Here is a 17,763-nt window from a genome sequence, read left to right as displayed (position 1 = left end):
CTGCACACCTTCACATTGTCTCAGCCCTCACTGGCTCACCCCTCATTTAGATGTAAATAATAAACAGTAGCACGGTCCTACTTTACTGAATTATGGAGCAACATGTCTTCTTACAAATATATAATATCGCTTTAGGATCAGAGAAATACACCACACTATATTTATTCCGTATCTGATTAAACAAATAGAAAAGTTAAATTAGTTATAAAGTTAATATAAACGAAGTGACAGACTTAATTTCCTTTGGGAATATCCTAACGCATGTCTTTATACATGAAATGTTAGCACATATTTTCCATATATTTCTTACTAAAATAATACATTTTCAAACGTCTAACGTTATGTTTCTTATGATATTATTATTTAAAACGTAAAAAATCATAGAAAATGTTTCTAAATACAGTTATGTTCACCATGTATCTCCGTAAGCCATCTGTAAACCCACTTTACCCAAATGACGTTTACATCTTCATGTGAGCTGAAAACAAATGTATCTAACTTGTTTGGGGGTGAGAAAACTTAAACCTCTACCTGACATCTGACATAGTTAGTCTAATTGAAATTATGTATTGCTTGCCATAAGTTGGTCAGGTATTTTAGGGGGAACTTTTCCTTAATTTACTTGTTATCGCTAGACAGCTGACAGTCATTTGTCGTGTATGAAAATATAAAGTGACTGACTTTAAAGTTCCAGGTGTTGGAAATGTTGATTGATTTGTGAGAGCCGCTGGAGGCTGGAAGACAAACTGCAGCAGACTGCGCGCTCTGGCGCCATCCTTCCCCCAGCTGCGGGACCTCTCTCCCTCTCCACACCCCCTCTCCTACAGCTCCGCGCTCTTTGGCTGCCCGAGGTGTCTGTCAAAGTAAAGGGAAAGAAAAAAAGTGTTTTAAGAGGAAAAATCTGAGCAATATTTCTATTGGTAGGCGGGCTGGTCGTGAAGGGAACAATCGTGTTGACTTTGCCAGGGAGCCACCTCAAAGCATATCAGGTTACTTTGAGTGACAGCGTAACCATGGCAAATAATTTGACGAAGGCTATTGTCTTATCCTCGCCATCCCCGGGTCAGATAACCGACCAATCAGATTTCATATAATCGCTTGTCTTGCCAGCTTAGAATAATATTATTAAAACGAGCCAGCGAGCCCGGTCTCCGGGAGTAGGTTATGTTGAAACGGCATAGAAAAGGTGGAGGAGGACGGTGGAAGGAGTAGCAACTTTCTCTCTTTCTCACCAACTATATGAGGATTTGTCGCCTGGGGTTTTGCACGGCTGAATGGACTTGAGTTTATGCCATAATACGCAGTTGGATATTACTACCTAACCTTGGGCTGTTTTAAGTTTGAAGTTGCTCTTTTGGGGACCTTTTGTCGCTTATGGACTTAATGCGTTTTGATTTAATGTGAGACTGAGAGGGGAGACGTGGAAGTAAGGCACAATATAATCTGTATTGGTTTACGTTGTCGCCATGTCCATGCTTCCGACGTTTGGTTTTACGCAGGAGCAAGTTGCGTGTGTTTGCGAAGTTCTCCAACAAGGGGGGAACATCGAGCGGCTCGGGCGCTTCCTCTGGTCCCTCCCGGCGTGTGAGCACCTCCACAAAAATGAGAGCGTCCTCAAAGCGAAAGCCGTGGTCGCTTTCCACCGGGGGAACTTCCGAGAGCTCTACAAAATCCTCGAGAGCCACCAGTTTTCTCCGCACAACCACCCGAAGCTGCAGCAGCTGTGGCTCAAAGCGCACTACATCGAGGCGGAGAAGCTGAGAGGCCGTCCGCTCGGCGCCGTGGGGAAGTACCGCGTCCGGAGAAAGTTCCCCCTACCTCGCTCCATCTGGGACGGAGAAGAGACAAGCTACTGCTTCAAGGAGAAGAGCAGGAGCGTCCTGCGGGAGTGGTACACCCACAATCCTTACCCATCCCCGCGGGAGAAAAGAGAGCTGGCCGAGGGCACGGGACTCACCACCACGCAGGTCAGCAACTGGTTCAAAAACCGACGGCAGCGAGACCGAGCAGCGGAGGCGAAGGAAAGGTAGGAGTACCACAAATATTTTTCAGAAAAGGGGAATCTTGTGTTTTGTTATGCTTGTGACATTAATTAAAAAAAGACAGAAAACTAATTTTAACCAGGCAAAAAACAGCTGATGCTCCTATATGATTTGACCTACATCTGGCAATGTATTGCATTGCGCAAATGTTCATATATTTTCGGTTCAACTTCTTACCTAATACAGTTTAGTTTTCTGCACGCATCTGTTTCTTTAGGACAATTATATTAAAAGCAGTGACTTTTCCTTACTTTGTGTTCAGTTAACTCACGTCCTGTACTGTTGTTTTTCATGTGTGTGATAATTATGCAGGCCGTGCGTAAAAGTTGAAAGGCAGAAAATTAAAGAGTTTTTGTCAGGTAAATTACAAGGTTATAAAAGTTGCATTTACCTCACTTTTATGTTTTAATCACACTTATTATAACATTAAATTAGACTTTCACGTAAGGATCAGAGATAAAAAAAAGTTTGAAACCTCTAGATAGTCCACTGGATTGGACACAGATATATAAGAAAACATCCCAGAACACGTTTAAAAGTTGTTTGCGGTGTAATTGATGTGGCACGCTGTGTAGACTCCACACAAGCAGGTTGACATTTCATTAGGAGTCGTTTGTACATTTCAACGTTTTTAAATTACATCGTGTGGAGAGGTTTTAGTCAGGTGTTCACTTTGTCGGTGTCTTCTTTCGCCCTGTGGCCACTAATTCGGGCTGAAAGCTCCACGTAAATCATGTCTTCCCACTGAGAAAGCCTTACTCACCACTGCAAACACATGAACTACGCCATAGGCAACAAGCACACGTTCAGCAATATTTAGAGCTGTCAATTATTCAGACGTACCAAAGAGCTAGCCCACTTTGATAGGCGTGTTTACCCACAGGTCACTCTGGTTAAGTTAATGTGCCTTAAACAAAGACGCTTAATGCAGGTTCAATAGTCTGATAGATGTATTGTCTCCAGTCACTGCTCTATAATGCAGCCATTTAACTTTCTGCAGTACTGTAGTGAAATGAGCCAAGGCCTCTAATTATTTCAATGACTTAGGCCTACTTATTGCCTGCATCCTGGCACATGTAGCCTACTGATTGATGCTTTAATAAATCATTAGATTAAGCATTTGATCATTTATACATATTAATGATGCTATTATGGCTTCAGTAAATATAGCTTGGCCTAATATACAACATTAGCATTGTGTATGTTGTGTGTGTGTGTGTGTGTTTCAGCGTGTGTGTGTGTGTGTGTGTGTGTGTGTGCGCGTGCGTGCGTGCGTGTGTGTATTTTCTTCTTCTGTGTGTGTTTGTGTGTATAGGCCCATAGTTGTTAGTTATTTCAGAATAAAGTTTATTTTGTTTTTTCAACGTTAAAAATATTTATTGCAGATATTACATTTGCATTATTAAAGTACTTTAGTTTATATTCTGTGAAAACACTGTAGCTAGTTTAAAAATAAGTCACAGTTTGATGTAATATCTTTACAAGAGTTTGGTTGCACATGGACCACAATAATGTGTGATTTTGTTGTGTTGTTATCAGGGAAAACAACGAGAACTCCAACAGCAATAGTCACAACCCATTGAGTTCTTCCATGAATGGAAATAAATCTCTCCTGGGGAGCTCGGACGACGATAAAACACCCATGGGGACACCGGATCACACGTCCCACAGCCCGACTCTGCTCCTCGGCTCCGGTTTACAGTCCCTGCACGGCCTTGCGCCCCCGCCTGGACCCAGCGCCATCCCGGTTCTCAGCGGTGTAGACTCGGTGCACCATCACCACTCAATGCACCACGACTCCATACTGAACCCTATGTCTTCTAATCTAGTGGACCTTGGCTCTTAAAAAACTGGCACAGAAGGGGGATGAAGAGCAACCATTTTTTGGAAAAGTTATTTACGAGTTGGAGTGAGGCAAACTTCGAGCACTTGTGGCAAAGTGCAAAGCAGACGGACTGGAACACTGCGAAAAAACAGCCACTGCAACAAATCATTTATCCCATAATCAAACTTTTAAACAAGTGGAAATCTGCCTGAGGGTGCACCTAGGCCTATCTCTAAAACAAAGTTCCACTTGTTTTGTTTTTTTAGAGCAAGCACTTAAGACATTTCGGAAATGTGCTTAATGCAGGTAGGCTACAATTATTTTTCTCTTAAATTCGTTTAAGAGAAATGTAATTCTAAAGATAAATAGAGATGATGACTTGTTAAACGGATCATGTTTGCAGTGCTGGTGCAGACAAAAGGTGAGGTGGTTCTAGGTCGTTTAGGTAAAAAAGAAAAAAGAAAAAAAATAGAAAAAAGTATTTTACCGGAATGTACGTAACATGCTATATTGTTGAAAACAATAACAATAAAATGTCTTAATTCTTGTTACTATTACCGTTGTTATTTTAGGGGTTTAGATTTATCAGCAGACTCTGAAGGCACCGAGTTAAAGGTATACCCCATCGCCTTTTTGTTTACACGGGGTTTTCCAAGAGAAAGGGGTGGGGGGGTTGATGGGGTATAGTATTCTCTCTGTGTCTTATATAAGAGCCGTGATAAGAGGAAATGTCCTACCTATATCCTTTGATATTATTACTATCATTTGCATTTTCATTTGGAAAGAGACTGCATGTAAACTTTGCGATAAATAATGAAACATAAAACGATTCACCTATAGTTTCATACCCTTTACAATAAAAGAAAAAATAAATACATGGATTAAAACTCGAGGATTTCTTTGATTCAGAATGACTCCTGGCATGTTTGCAGAGGTTTCTCTCCTTTATTTTCAATGTTCAAACCATTCAAGCTGGGTGACATTTTAGGAATATTTAAACAAAAATATTCCCACACTGGAACAGCTGCAGGAAAATATCAATCTTTAGTCAGTCATAGGGTTTGTGGAATGTGTGTGTTTTATTTTTTATAATTGATTTGCATTGGTTATTGAGGATGTTTTAATGTTTAGGTTACATTCAGTTTTCACGAATCTCACTTGGTTGCAGGAATGGAAAAAAAACTGGTATTGTTTGGTTCTAAGCAAGTCCATGCTTCCCTATGTCCTCTGGCCTTTTGAAGGCACTGATCTACCAGTGAATGTTAGGGGGAAAGTCAAATTAGAGAGCAGTACGTAAACATCAAGAGCTCTTAGCCTCTGTGCTTTAAGAAACTGCATATTATCATATGTGTGGGCAGTCTGCAGGTTTGCACGGGTCGATATCCCGGGATTATCTATATTTATCATAAATGCTGCGCAGGAAGTTTTTTCTCCCCATTTCAAGACATTTTAAAGCTTGTGCCCTCGGCTTCTGCAGGTAAAATACGTTCTAAACTTGCAGTATGGCCTTTTTTATGGGATATTATATGATTAAAATCGATGTATAATATGAGATAGTTAAACATACAAAAGTTAATTATAATTTCATAATTTTTTTATATTCACGGTGTTTTGATCGTCGAATTGAAGGTCAAAGTTCAGTTAAATCATCATTGCCGATGTTACAATTACAAAACTGAAGAGGGTCTTAATATGCTGCTTTGTTAAAACAACACGAGTCAAGAGACTGTGGCATGTGGCCATGGGCAAAGCTGGGCGAAATCTGTACGTGCTTTTCCAACCGGGGAACCTTGATGTTGAAGTGATGACACCTTATCTCTCCGCGCTCGACTGAGGAGAACAAAAGTGCCGTAGTGTTTGGCGCAGAGAAAAAAAAAAGAAAACACAGAACTGGAAACGGGCGCTGAAAGAAGACACTTTGTTTGAACAGCTTCAGTCGTGCAACACCTTCAGCTCCCCCCAATACTCTGCTGCCCGAGAATAAACCTAAAACAACATATTTTATTCTGTTCTTACTTTCATTACAGTATTTCCCTATTATATAGGCTACATGTGCTGGTGCTGCGAGAGTGCTCTCGATGTTGGTATTTTTATACACCCCATTGTCCCATATTAAAGTTATTATGGCATATTTTATCAGAATCGGTTTTTACTAAGTAGGTTTACACATGAGAGGAATTTGCTTTGGTGCACATTAAAGAACGATGCAAAACATGTTACTATTATGAAAACGTTTTTTAAAATGAATTATGCCATATTTGTAACCTTAACATATATTATTTACCCAACAGCTGATGTATGTATACTTTGATGATATTATCGGATTGTTTTGGGGAAAATAGAAATGATGCATAATTACTTTTTTTTAAATCACACTAATGAGGGCTTCAGAAATTGTATAGCTTAAAGCTCATTAGATGTTTATTGGCTTCCAGGTAGATTTTTGTATTCTTAAAGCGTACGTAAACGGCAAAATAATATTATGGTGCAGGGATTATCTGATAGGAGCCAGAGCGTCTGTAATGGGAGTGTAAAAAAGAGAAGCACACAAAGAGTGTGTGAAGTGTCTCCCTCCTGTCTGCAAAGGCGAGGGATCAGTCGCTCCTGGTTGGGTACAGCTGCTGCTGCATGAAGGTCAATTACACATGCAGCTTAAAGCCCACAAGTTATAATTAACGAGGACTTGAGTGCATATGGGTCTGCTCAAAACAAGCCTATTACAGCGGTTTGTAAGGAGACAAAACACGGAATAGTTGCTCTCTCCCCAAACCAACTCTAACCCCAATAACGATGTGATTTTCGTCTTCTCTTATTTTCTCTCTCCCATAAGGCTTCACATGTGAACTTAAACTGGCATAGTGAGTGCGCCATGTGTGCCCTCGAAGAGGGAGGCTAGTAAATGTTTGTTGGGCAAAAGATGCAAGCATTGCAACAAGGCCTAATAAGGCAAGCTGGTTATAAAAGCCGATGTTGTTCTGCTAGCATGGCTTTTGGAAAAAGGGATCTGGATAAACAGACAGACAGACACGTGTGAACTAGTCCTGATTTCTCGTAAATAATAATCTGCTGTTTTTTTCATTCACCTTGGGGTGAGGATGTTGAGGAGATTAAGTGTTTAACAACTTTAGAAAAACAATCTTGTGGAAATTGGGAAACAAAAAAATGACACAATCTGCAGAGATTGTGTAAATCAAATCCATTCACTTTTACCTGATGTCTGTTTTATTTCAGGTCTAAACAAATAAGGGGATTATTATTGTCATGATAATAAGATCAACGTGAATTCACTAGCACCCAATGCATATTGCACATACATTTTTGAAGTTTTTAATTTGTTCTTTATTGATTTAAATTCGGTAATTGCACAACATGAAATAATACGGAGGATTTTTATAAAAAACTATTATTTGAAACCTGCTGCTGTGGATTGCTTCTAAAAAATGTTGCATTGTTTTATCGTATCAATTAGCAACGAACGACATTCTTCCAGGCTTATTTAGTGTGTCAGGTAAGGCAGGTTAAAGTTAGTTGCGAATAACTTGCTCAAATTAATCAATACAAAATGAACAATGACGGACATCGTATTTACAACAGCCTTTTCCCCATTTATTTTGTTATGTTGCAGCATTTGTTTGAACTGGACTATTTAAGTTTCGTTTTTAGCAGGGAAACACATTTAGAAGGAGGTAAAGCCACACGAAAGCTATATGATTATATATTGTAGCATTTTGAATTGTGTAAGACTATACGGTTATAATGTTCACATAATTAACAAAAACGTGCATTCAATTTTTTTTCTTCTTCTAATCAATCGATATATTGCGCTGGGTTTAGATGAAGTGTTCGCTTGATATCCTTGGCCAATTTCAAATGTATTCTTAAAATCTGAGATGTTACAATGGGATACCTGTTTGTGTGTGCATTCATTGATGCTATGAGGTACATTTGGTTAATCGATTGTTTGAAAAAATATCATCACATGATAATAATTGATCACACTGACAGTCACTTAGAAATCAAACGATGTATTAATGTTGTCACGTTAAAAAAACGATCTCCAAAATATATTTTTCTTTTTTGGAAAGTACAACAACTACATTGTTTAATGCTAATCATAATGCATTTACTTGCATTATCCCACATTATGTTGAGCTGTGTCCCACTCTGTTGATGTACATGCCATTATTTATCTTATGTATTGAAAACAAATCTGATGCTTTATCAAACAGCAGGATGATAAGCATCAGATTCTCATTTAACCTGAACTTTTTAAGTGATGTTAACGCTTTGGTAGAAATGTCAAGTACAGTGATGATTGTTATAATTTGACACATCATTGGTCCCAGTGGGAAAATTGTCTTTCCACTTAGACCCCCTTCAGGGAGGTCAGAGGTCAAACTTTTATAGCAGCAGCAGCCTCAGAGCTGGAAGACATTCACCGGTTTGCTCAAGAAAACCTCAGCAGAAGAGAGAAGCTGCTTTGTGCCGGTTAAAAATGATTTCCACTGCATAATATAACAGAAAAAATGTGTAGAAACTAGAAAGTGTCAATGCTTTGATTCCAGGCACTTTCCCAGTTCATTTTCACAACATTTGAGCGCTGTGAGGATGATACAGTACACACAAAATGTATGATAAGGACTAATCACACTTGCCTAGAGTGGTTAGTGGTTGTACTATCAAGGGTGTAAAGCAGCTGGGATTTACATAACTGATACACTGAATGCAACTGAATGCAAAGTGGAAACTGAGTCAGACAACAGAGAGGAGTGTCCACTTGTTGCACTGTCGCCAGCATGTATGCTCACTTTTTACAGCAGGCTTCCAGAGCAACACAGAAAGGTGTGTACCACTTTATTTCACCCTTTATATCAGGGGTGTCAAACTCATTTTCATCTCGGGCCACATTAGCATTATGGTTGCACTCAAAGGGCCGGTTGTAACTTTAAGACTATATAAAAATACATTTATAAATGTTTAATATATATAAAATAATGTACTATATTACAATAACTTCATAATTAACTACGTCTGAAAGCAGAAGTCTAGGGCAAAACATGCAAGTGTCCTCAGTGAGAATGTCACAAAATGATTTAAAAAGAAATGCAAAATTCTGGAAAAAAAGTCAAAAACAAAACAAAAAAAAGTAAGATTTTGAAAAAAAGTAAAACAAATTGGAAAAATGTCAGATTCTGAGAAAAATGTCAAATTTGAGATGCATTGTGGGACATGTAGTTTATGGGCAACGTGCTTCTGTAAATCTGCATGTAACCGTATAATAAACATATTATATTCTTTGCAAGCTGTTGTGGGGCCACATGCAATGAAGTCACGGGCTGGATTTGGCCCCCGGGCCTTGAGTTTGACACCCCTGCTTTATATGATCAAGTATTCAATTACATGCATGCCCTTTTACTATTATGGCACCATTGTATCTTGCAAATAACCCTGAATGTGTCTCTTTTATCACATGTACTGATTTGAACTGCGTCATCCTCAGTTGGTGAAAAGACAAACTCTTCCCTCTCCTCTCGTTGCGGCAGAATGCTCATCAACACAGATGAAATGATGCAGATTACATGCAGAATTCTTAAAATCCATTGTAGTATCTTAAAACCATAACTGGATTGTGAAAGATCTGCTGGGAAGTTAACATCATGATCTAACAGGTAGCAAAAAAAACTGAATTCACAAACTGTACTTTTTGCCATAGATCATTTTACCAGAAAAGGTTATATTTCTGTATCAAACAGTATAGTATATTTTTTGTTTAAATTGTGGATTCCTATGAAGTATTTGGAATAGTTTCAGTAGTTCTAGTATGAAATTAACCCCCAATATATGGTGTAGAAGGCCAACTGTTTTAACATGGATTATCATATAAATGAAAAGTATTCTCAGCCTTGCTGACAGGCAGCACGGGGTCACTGCTTTCCGGCATAGATTAAAGGATGTACAAAGAGCCAGAACACCCACACAGACACAGGAATAATATAACATGTCATCTGTATATGAAGGTGGCTTGAATTACAGGATCCCTCTTTTTTAAGGCCTCGCCCAAAGGCAAAAAGAAAAACTCAAACACAAGCTGACCTGTAAACATTAAACACAATCCGATGTTAAAACACACAAGCTGTTATCCCTTTATACTCATAGAGCACTGTTTGTCCAAAGCGATCTCTGTAACCAAAGCAGTCTATTTTTATGACAAACAAAATGTTTTTAATTATTCAATTAGGGAAAATACCTGTAGTTCAAATGGGTCTCATATCAAATTTGTCCTGATAAGCCTAACTAACCATTATTAAATGATTAAAAAGTAACTATTTTGCCATTTTAAATATAGATAAGACATTTCACTTTCTCAACACGTAAAGCAGATTTTTCTGGTCTTTATTTATTTTTACAACGCTCTGAGGTGGTGTGTTTATAGACGAGCACATTGATTTCCTTAGCCATTATGCATTTTTGGTGTATCAGGTGTGTCCCATAAAACAGGATAAAACAGGGGGGGTTGGGTAGTGAGGAGGAGGAGGAGGAGGGGGGGGGCGCCAGGGGGGGGGGAACGGTGTAGAGTTACGGTCAAAAAAGAGAGAGAGGGATGGCCAGGGGAGTACGAGCATTAATGCACTCCCTGTGCGCTGGACGCGTACTGTTACAAAACATACACTCTCACAAATACATAAGCACACTGCGGGTGACCTCTGCCTGAGTGAAAGGTCGCCTGGCAGACCCCGTACGGACCTCCATCGCTGCGGCCCACTCCCGAGACAAGGAGAGACATTAGAATTAAACATTAAACTCCTTTAGCTTCTTTATTTTAAACAGTGCTACTTTGAGTCGCCTATAAACGGTACACAAACATTAATAACTGGTCATACGGACATGTTCAAGTTGTGTTTATGTAGTGTTAGTGTACAGTATTGGTTAGCACTCATATAAATCAACTTATGAAGAAGTATTTCATATCATTAAAAGTATATATATCTCAAATTATCTATTTACAAACCAGCGTCCACTTATGACTGCCCTCTAGAGGAGTTATGGTCAATAACAAATGCATCATGCAACACTTATGTCTTCTTAAAACTGCATTCATTTAAAGATAAGATGTACTTTATTGATACCAATTTGCTAAATATTTTTATCACAGACAGCAGCATCTTAAAACAAGGCATTGCACATCATTTGAAAATGCAAAAGGTTATAAAATATACAAAACATAAAATATAAACATCAACAACTAAAAATACAAAAAATAACTAAACTAAAAAGTAATATACATTATAGTGTTTAATATAAACGTTCTATATGTTTATGTACTGCTTTTGAATGCTAAAAAGAGGGACAAACAGTAACGTGTGTGTGTGTGTGTGTGTGTGTGTGTGTGTGTGTGTGTGTGTGTGTGTGTGTGTGTGTGTGTGTGTGTGTGTGTGTGTGTGTGTGTGTGTGTGTGTGTGTGTGTGTGTGTGTGTGTGTGTGTGTGTGTGTGTGTGTGTGTGTGTGTGTGTGTGTGTGTGTGTGTGTGTGTGTGTGTGTGTGTGTGTGTGTGTGTGTGTGTGTGTGTACTTGGGGTTAGGAAAGGCTCACCTGGGCTTTTTCCCGTACTGTAAATCTCTCTCTGGGAGACAGACACTGTTCTGATCGCATTAGGTTCACTCAGATGGCTTTTCCAGCTATTGTCACTTGACACCGTTCCATTAAATCTGTCCAGCGTAAGATTAACTGCTCCATTCTTTATGCTTTCACTGGGTGTTCACTCCAAAGGGCAAGTTAAATCTTGCACAAGATGTTCATAGTGCGCAGTATTTTACGTTTGGCCTATCTAGATTTTTACTTGATGCTATATCAACTCGCCGTACAGAGTGTCACTCAGATAAATTATGGTGAAACTAGTCCATTCATCAGTTTAGTACCCCTTTTATTTTCGTTAGCAGTCTGATATTATGAACACATATAAAAATGAAGATACTAAATGTTTTATATATATTTCTAAACATGTATCTTCTTATTATATTGTTGTTATCATGACTATATATTTTGGACATGTTATGTACAGTTGTTATGTTGGAAAAGAGCTCCTCTTCGTGATGATGGGATTCAAATGACAGGGATTTAAAGTATACAGCCAATATTCATATTATCATAATATGATCAATTAAACATCCTAGTGCTCAGTTTAGGTTCCTTTTATAGTTTGTATGTTGACTGAACAAACAGAAGAGATTCTGGGTCTAATATAAGTAGATTGAGGTGCATTTGAGCTGTTACATTAATGGTCACTATTTTAACTATGACATTTGTATTTATAGTTTGCGGTTCGATTGATTTGGTTTAGCAGCACGTCCCACATTTCTGACGCTCAGCTGATGTTTGTTTTGTTTACTTCCTCGTTTAGGACCTGAGAAATGCCAAGTCATCATTAGAAAGGTTCTGCATGCTATTACAATACATTCACCAGGTAGGAGGTTTGGTTATCGACTGTCAGACAAACAGCCAGGAGATATTACAACTTTTATTACTTTTCTGCATAAATGATATCCAGCTTTTTACACCTTGTGTATTTGCTTCAACTACGCACTTTATTCCAACACCATGTGGCATTTTATTCTGTCCCATTTTAGTTTAATGATATAAATATAATCTGTATACTATTTTTAGCATTTGTTTGTATGGTGTAATGTCATTCATTACATTACCCCATGTGAACTTCATTTAGTTGTTTTCTTTTCTAAATTCTTCACAAGAACATTCACACCTACAAAATAAACTTAATTCACATCTATATATAGCTTTAAATAATTAAAGGATATCCAACCCTCTCACATCCTGCTCTCATTTGGGTTGTGTGTTCCAGTTTGGACTCAGATGAAGAGAAGTTTACTGATTCTGTTCAATCGGTAAAGATGATGTTGATTGTGCACACTAGTCCTGTGTGTGAGTGTGTACAGTTCAGGTTCAACTGTTTCCAGCTAAACACACCAACGGGTTCAATCTGCCAGAGAAGTTTACTCTAATTCTGATCAATCGGTAAAGATTATGTTGATTGTGCACACTAGTCCTGTGTGTGAGTGTGTACAGTTCAGGTCCAACTGTTTCCAGCTAAACACACCAACGGGTTCAACCTGCCAGACGGTTGTGTGTGAAAGTTGGCACTGTGCAACAAGATAAGGTTGTGCTGTTTTAAAGACTACTGTAGACTAACTTTGCATGCAACAAGCATTTATGTTATAATTTAAATACCCCTCAATGGCCACTCAATCAGGTCTGAATACCATCTTTTTTTTTTTTGTCATGCCCTTACCCATCTCAAATAAATGTTCACAGGTTTGTGGTGTGTTGCCCCTGATGTGCAAAGGTTATAACCATAGCAACAGATGTGCAAAGGTTATAACCATAGCAACAGATCTGCAAATGTAGGATAAAGGGGAGATGAGGTGAGTATAAATGAAGGTATACATTTATAAACATGAATATGATCCTTTGACACCAATAAACACACAGTGATCCGATGCACATCCCACTCCTCCACTGTACACTGTAACTCTGTGTTCTCTCCACTTAGTGCTGTGTAGATTTGTTTGAAGAAAAATAACATCTCAGAATAGACGTGATGAAAGGTAACCATTTGGTTTTCTTCACAATTAAGAGGGAAAGCAGTGGAGTTCTGTGGAAAAGGGTGAACAATTGAACACTGATTCCCCCTAGTGATCAGAAAGTGTAACTGCATCAACCTGATAACACTATATGATAAAAACACAACAGAAGTACACACAGCCTAGATACGATACTTTAGTTGGTGCACATATGAGCAAAGTCGTGGTTCTGTGGTGTTATATACATTTAAAAAATGTAAAAGAGTATTAGGGTTCGTAAAACACACTACATCTACACACCTTTATCCGGTTCATACAGAGAGATAATGATTCTAATAGCAGGACATGTGTGTATGTATTCACTCTTTATTTCTATAAGGATGTGCAATATGTGTTATTTTACTCTTATTGTAAGTGCTATTTAAACACAGGACAGCAAACACGTTACAAAACAAACATTAAGACACATATTATACAGAAAACCACATCTAAGATAAAAAGGTAAACATCATAAAATAAACAATACATATTCAAATAAGGACGGGGTGAGTCTGGTTGACGTTTACGAACATTTGCAATTGCAAAAAATTGCATTATGTTGCTTGTTTGCATATGGTGAATATTATTGCATATCTCAAGATTAAAGAGGTGATTTGTAAATTAGATATGATGTTTGACAAAATGTATTTTTAGGTTTTTCATGAAATGTTGACTGCTAGTCTTTATTTTGCTTTTAGTAAAGGAAGCTGATCAAGGCTTACTTGCACGAATACTATCTAATATCTTCAGTATGTGGATGCTTCTTAGCAGCAAGATTATGTAGCCAATTATTTGACATAAAAAGACAGACCCAGATACACATGTTGACTAAACATCAAATCAAGATACAGATATACAGTTCATATACTACAATTGCTGGTAGATACTTTGTCAGTAGAGTCAAACATGTCCTTCAAATCCACATTATTTTGAATTCCTCAGGTTGATTCACCATGAATATATTACCCAAAAATGCTCCATCTCTCTCCATCCTTCCTTGTGTTTCCCATCCCTCCCCCTCCGTCTTGTTTTCCTCCTGATAACTTACACTAGACTGGTTTCCAAGCTGCGGACTCCTTGTTGTTATTTTTCACCCACAGCAGTGGCAGCTGCTTGAAGTCTCTTTTGCTTTGTTGCCGTTCACTTGCTGCTTGATTAGCTTCTCCACTGCACTTCAAAGGCTCCTGGGTTTCAGCCAAAGCAATTTTGTAGTGAGAAATGCAGAAAAACATGCCACGGGTATAATTTCACTACACAATGAGAGGTAGGAATAGGGGGGAGCGATATGTGTCAGTGACCTCAAAGCTTCAGTATACACCATTTGTAATTTATTGTACACTTGACTTGACACACACACATGCAACTACTGGAATGGATCTGGAAGCCATGAATGCCATTAGCATCTTGCATATAGACAACAGGAGAGGCTGAGTGTTCTTCAGAGAGAACAAGTGAATATGTTTCCATGTAATGTATTCTGAGTGAACGCGGCCAGATGCTGTTGCTCTGTTGTTGTTTATCCTTGTTCCAAATCCCTCTCATCATTTCATGCATTAAGTCAATTGTCCAGCCTTGAGCTCATGATGACCCCTTGTGGTTGAAATAACACATTTGTTTTGATTATTGCTTACATATTAAGGCATTTATGAAGATAATTCTAGGCCTCTTTAAATGTCTACAAAATTGAATAATGATTAATGATTTTGTATTTTTATTATGTGTGCAATTACACAAAACAAATCAGAAAAATAACTGACTTCATATTTTTTCCATCACAATTTGATGACATACAAGTCTATAGGAAAATATACTGGTTAGGCATTTAGTTATCTATATAATATGCCTATTTGTCAGCACTTTGTTAAGAGATAAAGTGGAGGATATGAGATGAGGGTGCCCTGCTCTTAGGTAGTGGTGGTATGTGTGCGAGGATAGTATATTAATAATGATAACCACCATAAATATCAGAGTCATAATCATTAAGTCAGGAACAAGTAAAGGTGTGCTCTTTTGATAGCATATTCCTATATAAGATAAGATAAGACTTTATTCATCCCGAAGGAAATTGTTGTGCCAGAGTAACAAAATACAATAAACACAATAAACACAGCAGCAAAACTCTACACTAAAAGTGCAGCAAAAAGAGCAATTAAACATCCACAGACAACATGAAACATAGAAACATAGATGGTCACATAATCAATGCAATCATTATTAGCAGTAGTTAGTAGTGCAAAAAGTAAAACGTAGTGGCAGTTACGTAATTGCCACTACGTAACTAGCATTAATACTAATAATAATAATATAATATAATATAATATTGCACATAGTTATATATATAGCAGCGAGTGTATTGCAATGATGTTAATTATATTGATATGTATATTGCACATAGTGTTGGTGTGGTGGTATATCATATATTACCAGCTGTCAATGTTAAACAGTCACAACCTCTGAGCTTAAATGAATGGTTTTACACTGATTCCCATGTTGCCAATGGGTAATTATGCCGTAATGGATTGTTGTATAAAACAACACTTACAAAATATATAAAGATACAAAATTAATTATGTGATAATGTCATATGTGCTAATTTACTGAGTATGATAGTTTCAATAGTGAGTCATTTTCATGGCAACATACTGTCGATTTTGACTATATACTATATTCAGTACATCAAATATGTTAAGAGACAATGTGTTCCTACAATCCTTTTTAATAATTTCATCAATTAATTTGAAGTTGTGTAAGAGTGAGTAGTTATTTCAGTTGAAAACGTGTTTTTCAGGTGAATGTGAGTTATCATAGATCACTAGATGGCAGTGTGACATTATGCTGCACACTGTCTACACAGACTCAAAGCAATACTGGGACAGAAGTATGTTTGTGTGTGTTAATATGTTCCTGTGTCATTCATACACATAAATACAATGGTTGCACTCATACTCTGCGTGTGGGTGTGACATTTGAATGAGTGAGCGAGGAAGTGATATCTTAATCCCAGAACAAACACCATCCAGCGACTCGCTCATCTCTCCTCCCCGGGGCTTTACAGGCTACCAGTATGCTGCAGAGGATTACATCAGGGAAATCAAAAGAGTGCACATTTGCACATTGCCCACTGACATTGTCACACCAAGAACAGACACCACTGAGTTAAGCCAATTGACCATTTACACAGCTCTCAACCTCTCCCTTTGCCCTCGCTCAATTCTCTCCAACTGCTCGCATTTGGTTTTGATAGTGAGTGTGTGTGTGTGTGTGTGTGTGTTGTGTGTGTGTGTGTGGTGTGTGTGTTGTGTGTGTGTGTTGTGTGTGTGTGTTGTGTGTGGATGTGTGTGTGTGTGTGTGTGTGTGTGTGTGTGTGTGTGTGTGTGTGTGTTGTGTGTGTGTGTGTGTGTGTGTGTGTGTGTGTGTGTGTGTGTGTGTGTGTGTGTGTTGTGTGTGGGAGGGGGACATCTTGCATTGAAAACACGTCATATTGTTGAAATATGTTTTTCAATTATCACATTTTACAGTACATTTCTAAAATACTTTGAAAACGACATTAATGAATGAGTGTTTTGTTTCCTCAAAATAGGGAATAATTGATATATTGTTTAACGTTTTTCTGCTTTTTCTTTACATAGCAAATGCACTGAAAAAAATTAAAAGTTGACTTTATAATTATATTAATATTTCTGTCAACTGACCTAATACAGTTATGTGAAATCTGTCCACATAATACATTTAATTAAGAGTTTAGTTTGAAGTCAACGTTTCAGTTTTGTCAGTGTACAAATATGATGTATCGTCTTTTTTTACTTAGATGTGTAATGATATTTATCTTTCCAGGATGATGAGATTCAGCCAACTCCTGAGCTGAATATAAACTTCAGTGACTATGTGAACTTTTGAAGGATATTGGATGTTTTGACCTGTGTCTGCTCCTCTCTCCACCTCCACAGTCGTACGTCAGGTCTCAGGGCTCTCAACAACCCGGGCTGTCTTTTGGGAGCTGTGCAGCTGCTGCTTGCTGAACTGGACTGAGTGAAGGGAGTGCAGAGGACAAGGCCGGTGCATGCTTCAATAATGCATGTGTTTTGGAGGCCACCTCGGGACAGAGGCCGTTTTTAAAGAGCCGCTTTAAAGATACTCCACGTCCGACTCATGTACAGCAACCTATTAAAAATAGAAAAAGTGGTTGGACAAAACAGCATGCTTCAGCTGAAGGCCTCCAGAGCCCTGGGCCGGTTATTAACTAGCAAGGTACACTTTACAT

General features: G+C 38.2%; 1 protein-coding gene across 1 annotated transcript; it reads left to right on the top strand.

Moving 5' to 3' along the window:
- The first annotated feature begins 947 nt into the window (after positions 1-947).
- Positions 948-4,744, top strand: six2a (SIX homeobox 2a). The gene is made up of 2 exons (XM_034237687.1): positions 948-2,026; positions 3,582-4,744. Exons 1-2 carry the CDS (start codon positions 1,467-1,469, stop codon positions 3,886-3,888), a joined length of 867 nt encoding a protein of 288 aa, XP_034093578.1. The 5' UTR covers positions 948-1,466; the 3' UTR covers positions 3,889-4,744.
- The last annotated feature ends 13,019 nt before the right edge of the window (positions 4,745-17,763 follow it).

Source organism: Gymnodraco acuticeps, unplaced genomic scaffold (assembly GCF_902827175.1).
Source record: "Gymnodraco acuticeps unplaced genomic scaffold, fGymAcu1.1, whole genome shotgun sequence".
Classification (NCBI taxonomy): Eukaryota; Metazoa; Chordata; class Actinopteri; order Perciformes; family Bathydraconidae; genus Gymnodraco; species Gymnodraco acuticeps.
Note: the sequence above shows the minus strand (reverse complement) of the source record. Positions and strands in the feature narration are given on the sequence as shown.

Bases quoted from the DNA above. Each gene is read 5' to 3' on its own strand.
- six2a (XM_034237687.1), top strand. From the start codon at position 1,467: ATGTCCATGCTTCCGACGTTTGGTTTTACGCAGGAGCAAGTTGCGTGT. The intron at 2,027-3,581 runs GTAGGAGTACCA...TGTTGTTATCAG, and splicing joins GCAGCGGAGGCGAAGGAAAG to GGAAAACAACGAGAACTCCA.